General features: G+C 46.7%; 1 protein-coding gene across 5 annotated transcripts in view; it reads right to left on the bottom strand.

Moving 5' to 3' along the window:
• Positions 1–707: 707 nt before the first annotated feature.
• Positions 708–12,575, bottom strand: part of CYTH1 (cytohesin 1) — a 76,304-nt gene continuing 64,436 nt past the window's right edge. For 3 of the 5 annotated variants that reach the window (XM_054975823.1, XM_054975825.1, XM_054975824.1), the window contains exons 10-13: positions 4,475–4,553; positions 3,934–4,005; positions 3,071–3,225; positions 708–2,546 (exon numbers count right to left, since the gene is read on the bottom strand). In XM_054975823.1, coding sequence (XP_054831798.1) covers positions 2,468–2,546; positions 3,071–3,225; positions 3,934–4,005; positions 4,475–4,553 — 385 coding nt within the window. In that variant the 3' untranslated portion in view covers positions 708–2,467. Of the gene's footprint in view, positions 2,547–3,070; positions 3,226–3,933; positions 4,006–4,474; positions 4,554–8,313; positions 9,056–12,575 lie in introns of those variants that run through there. The other 2 variants (XM_054975822.1, XM_054975826.1) reach the window with 2 other exon arrangements.

Genomic DNA, 12,575 nt, shown 5'->3' with positions numbered 1-12,575 from the left:
TACATCCGTGTTCAAATTACAAGGCCCAGAAATAGTGCCTGCCCCCCTACTTCTTCTGATAGGACCCTCAGATACTATTTCAGAAGGGTCCAAAGGGGCATGATTTGGCACAGAGTGGTAAGCGGCAGTACTGCAGCCCAAGCTCTGCTCACGACCTGAGTTCGATCTTGGCGGAAGCTGGGTTCAAATAGCCGGCTCAAGGTTGGCTCAGCCTTCCATCCTTCTGAGGTTGGCAAAAATGAGTCCCCAGTTTCCTGGGGGTAAAGTGTAGATGACTAGGGAAGGCAATGGCAAACCACCCCGTAAAAAGTCTACCAAGAAAACGTCGTGATACGACGTCCCCCATGGGCCAGTAATGACTCGGTGCTTGCACAGGGGACTACCCTTACCTTTTAAAACTTTACTTTACTAGAGGCCCCTACTCCTTACCACGTGTGCCTGCAACTATATGCTCTGGAGAGGAGGGCATTCTGGCCTCTAGCTCTTCAGTGCTTCCCCCCCCCCCCCGCAGATCCATGCATAATCTCTTTAGCCAGATGGCTACCTGCCAAGCCATAACTCTCCCTTCAATTTTTGCCTTGGTTCTCGTAAGTGACACCCCTACCTCTGACAGCCCAACCCAACGGATCCTGACTGAAGATGTTCCTGCCCCAAACAAATGGGAAACCAAGAAGACACCGGTCATAAACAATGAGTACTGGGCCAAGTGTGAGATCAACATTTATTTGCTGCAGTTGCTCTTTGCTAGATCACAAGGTTGTAGCAAAGATTTTTTAAAAAAGGAAAAAGGATTCAGAACAAAACTGTAACCAAATCATTTCAACTGGAATACCTTCCGCCCTCCTCCCACAACCCCCTTCCGCCTTGTGCCACAGCAACGCTTGAGAATCCTGTTCTGTTTTGCAAAAGCAGGTTTTCTTATTTAAAACAAATACAAAAACAATGTAAAAGGAGAAAAAAAATCTATACAGAGAGTATATACATCTCAGATAAATAGTCTAATACTGAGCCGTGGAAGCGGAGGTTGCCAAGATGGCAAGGTGTCCAGTGGATGAACAGCACCGCGATCCTTTAACAAGGGGAAGGCAATCTTCTAACGGATCACCCTCTGCAAACCCCAAGGCAGCCAGAAACTCCCCGGCTGCACGCTTCCAGCATCAGCTGCATCCTTACCCTTCAGACCTTCATCTCCCCCTCCCGTGAGTTCCCCAACACCAACCATCTGTTTGTGCTTCAGGGCCAAGGATAGCGCCCACTCGTCCGGGGCAGCCTCCACCCTAACCCACCCTAGTCCCGATCCCTGCTGAAAAATGCAACTGCAGCAGGACAATTTGAGAGTATCCCGAGACACCCCTTTTATACCAATTCCTCCAGCACAAGGAGGAAAGCTGCCACAATCTTTTCCTCGAAATCGTGGGATATCAGCCGCAACGGGCAACAAAGGAGAATGACTGTTCGGGGTTCCAACGTAAGATCGGATCATGCCCAACTGCCCCGTGACACGGTTTCCAGCAGCTGTTGACAGAGTGACCTGTAAAGCAGCAGCCCGGGTTACACCACTGTCCCACCCACAGCCACGTGTGCCCCTCCCGAGGCCCACAAGAGCACCACCTTCTCCTCATGGCACAACAGAGCAGTGAGTCCCGTGCTGGCCTCAGTCCTGCATGGCATCAGAGACAGCCTAAGTTAGGGCCCTCTAGAACAAGGGCAATAAAGCTTTTGGAGATGGCTGACCTGCGACTCCGCACATTCGTTGTCTGGGCCAACATTCTCAGTTGCTCTTTACCCAACATAGTTAATAAAGTACTTGTTAAGGAGAACCAATGAAATCAGAAAGTTCAATTGTTTGAAGGGGGGAGCCAAATGGCTTGCTAAATTAAAGAGAAAAGGTAGTAACATCAAGGCAGAGGTATCGCAGGAATCTCTACGCTGCAAAGCTAGAGTCTTCCCCTCCACCTCCACTATTGCGGAGTGATCAGGGCCCTTGCAGTACATGCCTAGTTCTGGGTCTCAAAACAGTAACCCGAAACCTAGCACAGTAAGTCTTCCCAATGGCAGCTTGAAGGCTGCGCTCTTTGGGGGCACAGCCTACGTAACCCACTCTGCCTCACCACCAGCTCAAGCAAATGAACAAGTCAGCCAGTACTGGTGGGGAGGGGGAGAGAACCACAGCCTCCTCTTCCTGCCTTTGGACAGCAGATGATGCAGTTGGCTTCAAGTAGACCCGTGGAGGAACTAGCAGGGGAGATGGCCTCCTTGTAGACAAAGAGCCAGCAAGGGTTGCTAATGATGTAGCCCCCCCCCCGCCCCACCTCCTGTGCCCAAGCCAGAAAAGAATAGCAGAAGCTGAAGCTTGTCCCCCCCGCTTCAGGGTGGCAGGTGGTTCCGCACAGTCTCTTTCCCCACTGCCAGGGGACTGACAGGCATCCTCTGCCAATGCTGCTGCCACTCGAGTAGACCCCAGAAACTAATGTCGCTTGGTAGAGGACACCTTCTTCTTGCGTGCCGCGAGCATTTCATAGAATGGGTCCCGGCTGATTGCAGCTCTGAAGGGAGAGAGGGAGAAAAGATGAACGTTAGAAAAGATCCGAAACTGATCAGGGATGCTTCCCCAGCCCACAATACCCTTGGCCAAGGTCAACAAGGGGACCATTATTAGAAGCAGGGATCCCCGTTCCAAGCTACTTCTGAAATCCAACGAAGTCTGGAATAGATCCAGAGGAGTTAGCCATGTTAGTCTGTAGTTGCAAAATAGAAAAGAGTCCAGTAGCACCTTTAAGACTAACCAACTTTATTGTAGCATAAGCTTTTGAGAACCACAGCCTGATGCATCTGACAAAGAGAGCTGTGGTTCTCAAAAGCTTATGCGACAATAAAGTTGGTTAGTCTTAAAGATGCTACTGGACTCTTTACTTTACTAAAGTCTGGAATGAAACCATAATGCTTTTGAGGAACCAGACAGAGAAGCAGATGAACGAAGATCCTTCCCCCAGTCTGGCCAGGTATCCCAGCCCCTGTTACTAAAGCCCCAGCAAAACCTCCAGATTCCTCCCCCCTCATTCCTGCTCACTTGATGCATTTCATCCACTCTTCCTTCTCCTCTGGGGTGGGTGCAGAGATGCGGTACACAGTGTGGTTCCCTTCTACCACACGCCCATCTGCCTCCGTCTTGCAGGCCTTAATCACCTGGTCCTTGTTGTCAGGAATATACAGCTCAAAGCAATTCTGCAAGAGGGGAAAAGTGGGGAGGATTGGGGGTCACCACGGCTTCCAAACTCTAAGACTTCCTGGGATACTGAAACATGGAGAGTTCCCTTGCCTGCTGGGCTTGGCCAGAATTCACAGGATTTCGGCAATGAATCTCAGATTCCCTGCAACTCTCCTGTACATGCACTCCTGCCAGGAAAGCAATTTTAAGCAAGGGCCTCTTTTCACAGACTTACATAGTTTCTGGCCCAAAGCAGTTACCTGCCAGCCTTGACCAGCTGAGATCAGACGGCCAGGTTGCCTGGGCTAAGCTGACCCCCCATTCCCTGAAGCTGACCCTTATTCCCCGACAAACTGCTTTAGGGCAGGGAGCTATGAGGAATGCTAAAAGCGGCATCTCTGCTCATCCTAATTCTACAGAGTTCCTCATGACTTAAAGATTTCCATCAGATCTCTCCGTATTCTGTGTTTCTGCTGTACAGAAAATGTTTCAGAGCACAAAATTCAGCGTCAATCAAATCAGGCTTCTACCCTTTATAGCTGCCTGGAAGTGTGAGGCTGCAGCAAAGCCTCAGAAGGCTCTTTGCAGCAGGATTTCCAGTGAGGGAATTCATTTATGCAGAAGTTAGTTCTCTTTGCAACTGTTTTTTTAAATCACCAGGTATGCATACACAACCTTAGCTTCCTCCTTCCCAGTTAGTGAACTTGCCCAGGTGTAGCACTTACTGGCTTCTTTGAATCCTCTACCTCACGAATACTCAGATTCTCCAGTGGGATGATGCCTCGCGGTTCTTTGTCCTGCAGGATAACCATTTGTGAATTCAACAAAGACAGTGCTTGGCCATTCTGATCACACTGCATGCTTTTCCATTCTAAAGCTGAGCAAAACTATCCCCCTTCTCCTAGCCATAATCCTTTCTTGAAGCTTTAGGGAATTCCGCCACACACCCTGTTTTTGAAATAAATCAGACCAAAATCAGGCCAGTTATCTAAAAGGCCCATTGCAGTAAACAGTCCCTTTTTGAGGGTCATACGTTAGCATCCCTCGTGTGTGCATACACTCGTGGGTATTACGTACATGCACACACATGTGATTGGAAAGATCAAGATGGGTAGCTGTCTCAATCTATCTGTAACAGTAGAAAAGAGCAAGAGTCCAGTAGCACCTAGAAGACTAACAAAATTTCTGGTAGGGTATGAGCTTTCATGTGTCACAGCTCACTTCTTCAGATGCGATTGGATAATTAGTATGCCCTCTGCCACTCACCGTGGTATACTCAAAGTAGTAAAGGCAGTTATCTGTCAAGATGAACCATCGCCGTTTCCACGTCTTCACCCGTCCACCTGCACAATGAAGAAGCAAGCTTGACAATGGATGTCCAGGCCAAAGGCAGGGCTCTGGGCACACAAGCAGCTGAAGCAAAGGCAGAGCTAGAGCTTATCCGCATGGACAGACATGTGTCAGAGCCAGCAGTGTCAAAGAGCACAAGCAGAGCCACGCCACAGCAGCAGGTGGCTACATGGCAAGCACAACAACTCAGGGGTGGGGGGAGAGAAAAGGGGGTTGAGGGGGTACCCTGCTATACATTGCATTTGTGGGGCAGAGCTGCAGATCGGTTGCATGCACCAGACCTGGGAGGACAGGACGCCAGAGCTGGAATAAGCCTTCCGCTTAGGCCCAACTGAGCTGCAACGATGGGAGCAATCTGTGCAAGATCTCCATGACTTCTGTGGGTGGGGAGGGTTGAAGAAGGGACAATTCAAATCAGGCGGGAGGGGGGGAGTTAATCCTTTTTCACCATCTCAATCTTCATAGGGGGACTGTTTACCCCAGTGGGGCATACATACAGGATGCCTGCAGGTCAGCATCATCTGGGTGCAATTGAGATTGCAGAGCTGGTATGAGGAAAGGGTTAAACCCCCCCCTCCATGGCCCCAATCCAAACTAAAGACCCCTGCGGCTCTTTCCAAGCATGGAAAGTACATCCACACATTCCCATTGTTGCATCTATTGGTCATAGCTGCTCTCCACAAGATTATTTTTGACCCTAAGCCTTCTAACAGAACTTCCTGACTCCAAGAGCCAAGCTACAAGTGATGCCTTACACAGGTTGGACACTTGTCAGCTTCCCTCAAGTTTTGATGGGAAATGTAGGTGTTCTGGTTTTACAGCTTGGCTCTCCATTACAGCTGCAGGACCAGGATGCCTACATTTCCCATCAAAACTTGAGGGAAGCTGACAAGTGTCCAACCTGTGTCAGGCGTCACTTGTAGCTTGGCTCCAAGTCTACCCCAGTTATTTTAAAACAGAGAGAAGGGAAAATGTGGAATAATCTTCCCTACAAAGAATGACCCATCAGGGAGAATCTGAAAGCCAGCTTTTGAGAGAAGTATCTTTCTCTCAAGTTCAGCAGAACTTTTTTGGGCCTCGGACTTGGGCCCCCTGTCCTGCCACATGTTATTTTGGGCTGAGCTAAGAAACAGCCATGGGATTAAAAGGGAATGAACAGAGAATAAAGGGTATTATTTTGTTCTGTTTTTTCCCCCTTGAACCAAAGAGGCTACGTGGAACATGAGTGCCAGGAATAGCTTCTCTATCCTGTTTCAGCGTGGTTTTGAGAATTATGCTGCAAAAGCCAAGCCAGAGATAAACATGGCACTGGAGATTAGATGGAGAAAGAAATGGGAAATATGGGCTGTGTTTCTAACAGGAAAACAGAGGAAGCGATGAGGCCTGGCTTACACCCAACATGACCTGGAATCTATTAACACAATCAATTGTCAGAAGGAGTTTCCCTGATCCAGTTCCTATGACCGGGGGTGGGAGGGCAGCTTGGATCTGGCACCTATTAGGGAAGGATACCCCTGCTCTCCCCATCTGAGACCACCATTGGCTCTCCACACACCCCTCTCTCCAAGCTGATGCTAATCTTTGAGTGCTCAAGCTCAGCCAAGAGTTTTAGTCAAGGAAATCAAACAGGACATCAACAGGGTACAAAGAAAATGAAATGTACCTGCCTTTACACAAACTGGGAAGCATAACAAATAATGCTTCATCTCTGGTAAGAGATCTTGAAACTGCCCACGCAATACAGCTTAAATTGTTCTAATCAGAAAGTCCATCCAGAGGCCTCTAGGGCAAGCTGCCTGACCTCACTCAGGAAAATTATACGCAAGAGGATATAAGCCCATAGGTTTTTCTAGAGCCTGCCTCCCCAGTCAAAGGCTGCAACACAAGCACATCATATAGGTCCACATGGCATTAGAGAGGCAGGTGACTAAAGGCAAGCAAGGCTAGAGAAATCTGGAAGTTGGGATACATTTTGAAAATATTCTGCTAGCACTCACTGCTTGCTGAAGCCCAACGGAATGGTGGTTATCTTACCACAGATTAAGGATACAGAATTCATAAGCAGAAGCCCTCCCAAGGAAACCCTGACGGCCACATACACACACAGAAAACAATGACCGCCCATTCAGCCACACACACATACAAGACACAACAAGCCAACTGCTCCAGATAGTGCCTGCCACAGTCCCCAGGGAACACAGAAGGCCCGCCACTTGTTGTGAGTCCCTGAGATCATGGGGTGGGCCACTTTACCTCAGCAACAGGTAAGAGACCCTCCCCCAGTGCAGCAGAAGAGAACGGACAAGTACACAATGAAGTGACTCCTAGGCTGGGGGCCTTGACATGCAAGGGTTCGAACAGGGTGTGTCAGAGGGACAGCACTCCAGTGCCAGCTGGAACATTACACACACAGGTGATTTCATCCTAAACAAATAAATCAATAGCTGAGGAAGATCAACAGGCATTTCTTACTTGCTTCTGACTTCACAACACTGGGGCAAGCACACAGTGGCCAAAGTGTGGAAGCAGGAGTGCAAGTGATGGGCCTAGATAACTTTGTGAGGAAGCCTAAGGTGGGATAGTTGATTTAGGATAACAAGCCTGAGTTATTTGAAGTTGTTTTCAGAACTGATCCTCTTTTAACATACATACAAGCTCAAGAGGCCAGGATATCACTAGAGAGAGAGAGAGAGAGCGGTGGAGCACAAGTTTTTTCTGTTATTTATTTTCAGGCCCTTTCACTCCCTGTACAGGCAAACCCACCTAAAACTTCCAATATTTAAGTTCCACACACTCAGTTTTTCTGGAATACCCAAATGCGTTGTTAAGTAGCCAGTTCATGAACTTTTAGTTAAGGGCAGGGCTTTTTTTCAGTTGGAACGCGGTGGAACGGAGTTCCGGAACCTCTTGAAAATGGTCACATGGCTGGTGGCCCCGCCCCCTGATCTCCAGACAGAGGGGAGTTGAGATTGCCCTCCGCGGAGGGCAATCTCAACTCCCCTCTGTCTGGAGATCAGGCCACCAGCCATGTGACCATTTTCTCCGAGGGCAACCCACTGAGTTCCACCCACCTCTTTTCCCAGAAAAAAAGCCCAGATTAAGGGTGTGGGATATAAAATATGTGTAAGTGTAAAGACTGAGATAACAGGTCAGCTTCCACCCCTCTCTCAGCCATGAGGCAAAGAGCATTAAAATTAGAAGCTAGGAGTATAAATTATGGTATCTTTTCAGTAGGGCTAAGTGGAAAAGCTCTTGCGTTGGATACAGAACGTCCATTCAACCCTTGGCTCAAAGATTTTCAGGTAGCAGAAAGCCTTCTCCACTTGAGAACCTGGAGAGCCAGTGTTAGTCCAAGAGAAGATAATACTGAACTATGCAAATCAATGGTGCAACTTGGTAGGAAGTAGATTCCAATGAAGTTACAAGAATTTCAGCCGATTGAATAGTATGATTTTGAAGCTCTAGAAAATATAGTTGCATAATATGCTGATACAACATGGATGCATTAAATGCCACCTTCTTTAAGGCGCATGAGAGTGAGAAGTCTCCCAAGAATGAAGTAAAAGACTAAGAGCTTCTTAGTCCAGGACAGACCCCTATGAAGAGAGAGAGAGAGAGAGAGAGAGAGAGAGAGAGAGAGAGAGAGAGAGAGAGAGAGAGTGTGTGTGTGTGTGTGTGTGTGTGTGTGTGTGTGTGAGAGAGAGAGAGAGAGAGAGAGAGAGAGAGAGAAAGAACACAGAATTTTATTGTGTGTGTGTGTGTTTCAGGGCACTACTGCTTTAAAATTTGCTTGGGTAGACATTCCAATTTTGAGACATTTTTCCTTTAGCTGCCATTTTCCAAGATGGTAGATACAGTTATGTCAATCTTTGAAATTCACTAGGACACTCATCTTGGTGTCAAAATGTATGTTTTTGCAGTAGATAAAGACAAATACACCATTATATTTGTTGCAGAGAGAACCATTTTTCCTGTAGCCACCGTTTTGCAAGATGTTGGATCTTTTTTCATATCCTTGAAGGGTGCTCATATTGGTGTCAAATTGCATGGTTTTGGGGTCGATAAGACCAAATACACTGTTCCTTTTGTTGTAAAAACAAAACAAAGTGTTTTTAAAGGTTTGTAATATTTGGGGTTATAAATCCAAAGAAACTATTATTATTTTAATGTTTGTAATGTCTGTAATCTCAGACCAAAAGTAGCAGGAGAATTGCTACGATGACAAATTCTAAAACTGCAGAAAATTTTTCTGCTGCCTTTAATAACAGTAAAAAATATTAGAGTACTTGTTCGCCAGTGTAATTATAATGATTACATATCGGTTAAACTCTCACTCTTAAACAAAAGTGCAGAAAAGAGAACAAAGTAGTCCAGACTTCTTGCACCTGAAGGCATTGGATCTGCGTTTTACAGACACACAATGTGAGCAGTCCCTGACACTTTGCTCATACTCAGTAGTCTGAGACACTCTGCCGGCATCAAATGCCCGTCCACCTCCTCCTAGCCATTGTCCACAGGGTCCAGCATGGAATGGTTAGGAGACAGGAGTGTAAGTGACTCTCTGAAGACTAGAAATGCCCTCTGAGTATGCCCTCTGATGAAGTGTGAAGTAAGCGGGAGCTTATCCAGGGATTTAGTCATTTGTGTATATGAAATAACCTTAGCTCATCAGTCATGTCCACATCGGCATTTCTGGACCATACTCTGATGAGATAATTTTCCATGTTTGACATTTCTTCCTGTGACAGCCTGTCAGTCTCACTGAATCATTATTGTTTGGCACCAAGATATGCATCCTACTTGAATTTTAAATATTGAAACAAAACAAACCATATCCACCATCTTGGCAAATCGACTTTGCAGGGTTTTGGAATAAATCAAAGGGCTAAAGATGGCAAAGGATTTACAATGTCATATAAAGGGACTGGTAAGAACCGTGACATGGCCCAATGTTGATGTCATCAGGGCACAACCGTTGAACAGTTTGACTTGGGAGTACTTCTCCAATGAACTGGGATCCTGGCAGACAAATAAGCAGCGCTCTTCCCTTCACCATCAGGATCAGACCATTAACTGGTCCTCAGCATGCATCAGTTTAATGGGATTAATACTTGATTAGCCCTTATTAAACCAACAATGCCTTTCTCTGCTGGCTAGAAATGCTTAGGTCCTCTTCAGAGGTAGGCCCTTCCTCATGAGAATAATACTGCTTTTAGTACTCGCTTTCCTTTTAATCATGTAATATAAAAAAGAAAAGGTCAGCCTAGCTGGCAAGGGGGGTACCCAGTTTTTTGCTTTGTTTCTTTGAAGCAATAGGAGGCATGCGCTAAAAAGCACTATGGTGGGCAAGCACAAAGCCTCTGCAGGAAACAAAGCCAGAGATTAAAGCAGTTCAAAATCAGTGTGGCATTCAAAATATTACATATATAGGTGGGAGGACTTGCCTCGCAAGAATCCAGCAACATGCCAACATAGCAACCACTCTGGACAGCTGCCCTTGCTGGGACTAGATTTGTACGTTAACAACAACTGGGGCTACTGATTTTCACCTGCAAAAGGGATAACATCTCGATGGATCAGTTATGGTTGTGCAGCACTACGTTATCTAGAAAGGGTTTTATAGAGCAACAAGAAGCCAGTCGGAAGCACCACATGCCTGTCAAAGCAAGTGGAACTCAGGGTTCACCTGACGATTTACAGCGTTTGCACTTTCTCTACACAAATCAAGCCAAGGGAAGTGGCCATACACTCGTTTCAATGAAGAATGCCATGCAAACAGCGGAAAGGGTAGCCACTTGTTCTTAATGCTGTCAAGATCTCTCTAGTTGCTGTTTTTCCAGCCCAAATAAAGCTGTCAACCTAGGACTGGGACACTCAAGATGGCTTTGCCCCTTTACAGCCATAAAGAAAATGCCAGAGCGTAAGACTGACTTCTCAAAATCCTGGATCTTGGAGAAAAGAAAACTACCAGATTCAGACATTATTCTATCGGGGGGCTCCTTGCTCTCTATTTCTGTGCCATGCAGGAACAGGTGCTTCTAGACCACCCACCCACCCTCATCCCCCCCCTCCCAGTTCCCCAGGGACTGTGCAGCCAGTTAGCAACAATAGCAATAAGACTAAATCACCAGCAATTTAAAATAAAAAGAGAACAGAAAAGGAAAAAAAAACCCAAGCACTGCAGCACACCCCTGGCCCCAGCAAAGCTAGCAAGGGGATATGGGGGTACGTACCTCCTGGAGTTTGGGGGGCAGGGAAAGGTAGAGCCAAAATCATGGAAACATACAAAATGAGGGAGAAAAGAAAATTAAAAAACAAAGGACTTTAACTTGCCCTTGGTGCACACCCCCGTTGCAGTCAACAAGGGGTGCTGCCCAAGTTAGGTTTTGAGCAACAGGGAAGGGTTGAAGGGAGGGTTTGTCTCAAAGCTAGGGCAATGTCTTGGATGCTGTTGATGCAGGGTACCACTAAAATACTCAGAAGGAAGCAGGGCCACCTGCGGCTCCTGGGCCACCAGCATGCCAAGTCCAAGAATACGGCAGCTGCTGGATTTTTCGGGCAGCAAAGTTCACCCAGGTCCTAACCAAGGACATCTTGGCAGCATCATCAACACATTTGTCACCGGAACAGCCAACCAGGGATAGTTAGTGGTTTTAGTGCCAAGGTAGGTGGCAAGTGGTAAAATGGCTTGCAGCCAGGATACCTCCATGGATAGTTTGTGGGAATGGCATGCATCGCCAAGGGCACCAAAGCTGGACCTTTTGCCTATGGCACACAACCAAGGCAGAGCCAGGACCCGTTTCTCTGCAATCCTGGATCATGTGGTGGTATTACCTCTGGTGGCTACTACCTCAGCTGGGAGCATCATAGGTACAATGACCTCTCCAAGGTCCCATTAGCCCCACTGTCAAATTCTAGTGTCGACTATATTCCAGAAAGCAATTCCAAACATCCTTGGGCGTTTGGTGAAACTATAAAGCTACAGAATGCTGCCTGCATAATTACCTGCAATAAAATAAATATAACCAGAAGAGCTCAAATATGCAGGGATAAGAGGGAATTTTCCTCCAGAATATTATCCCAGGAGAGCTGCAGCTGTAAGCCAATCTCGGGGACCAGAGTCGAACTGCAGCATGGCTGCAGTCTGTTGTGACTCTCAGCTCAACAACCCCATCTGGACAGAGGGCATTTTTTCAAAGGAAAAATGATTCACAGCTGTTAGTCCCACACCCTTCTAAAGCCCCTGAGGGAGATAGCCACAAAAGGAATACTGGGAGTTCAAGCTAAACTGAGTTCTCAGTGCAGTCTTTGTACTTGTTGCGTAAGTATTCACATGCTTTTAAGAACCATTTTAAAACTGCATCAGAACGTGAAATGTAAAAAAATACCATTGTACCCATGCACACCAGCACAGATCTGGGGAAAGTTTCTTGAGATGGGACACAAGAGTTAGAATCTGAATCCCATTTCCAAATCCTCGTTCCTTTTCCTTTCAACCAAGGCTTGTTTTATTTGATGGAAATGAGCTGTGTAGGTCCTTACCAATACCATAAAATGGTCAAAAATCAAAGCAGACCATGGCTCACAGCACATGCTTTGAATGCAGAAGATCCCAGGAACTTCCTGTTAAAAGTTCTCAGGTAGCAGGTGTCAGGAACGACCTTTTAAAACTCAAAATCCCAGAGAGCTGCTGCCAGTCACAGCCACTAATGTTCTGGGCTGGTATAAGGCAACTTTGGCTGGGGAGGGCTCATCAGTGAGTGGTCAAGCAGCCACTTTATATGCAGAAGGTCCCAGCTTCAATCTATGGCACCTCCGATTCAAAGGATCAGGTAGCAGGTGATATGAAACCTCCGCCTAAGATCCTGGAAAGCCACTGCCAGCCAAAGATTATACTGACCGTGAAAGGCCAACAGTATGGCCCTGTATAAGGCAGCTTCGTGTGTTCATATGTTTATCATAATGTATGTTATTTTGTGTGTTATTTTTGTATCTGTCATGACTATAGGACAGCCCA

This window comes from Eublepharis macularius, chromosome 4 (assembly GCF_028583425.1).
Source record: "Eublepharis macularius isolate TG4126 chromosome 4, MPM_Emac_v1.0, whole genome shotgun sequence".
NCBI classification, from domain to species: domain Eukaryota; kingdom Metazoa; phylum Chordata; class Lepidosauria; order Squamata; family Eublepharidae; genus Eublepharis; species Eublepharis macularius.
The sequence above is the reverse complement of the archived record's forward strand: the minus strand, read 5'-3'. Positions and strand labels throughout refer to the sequence as shown.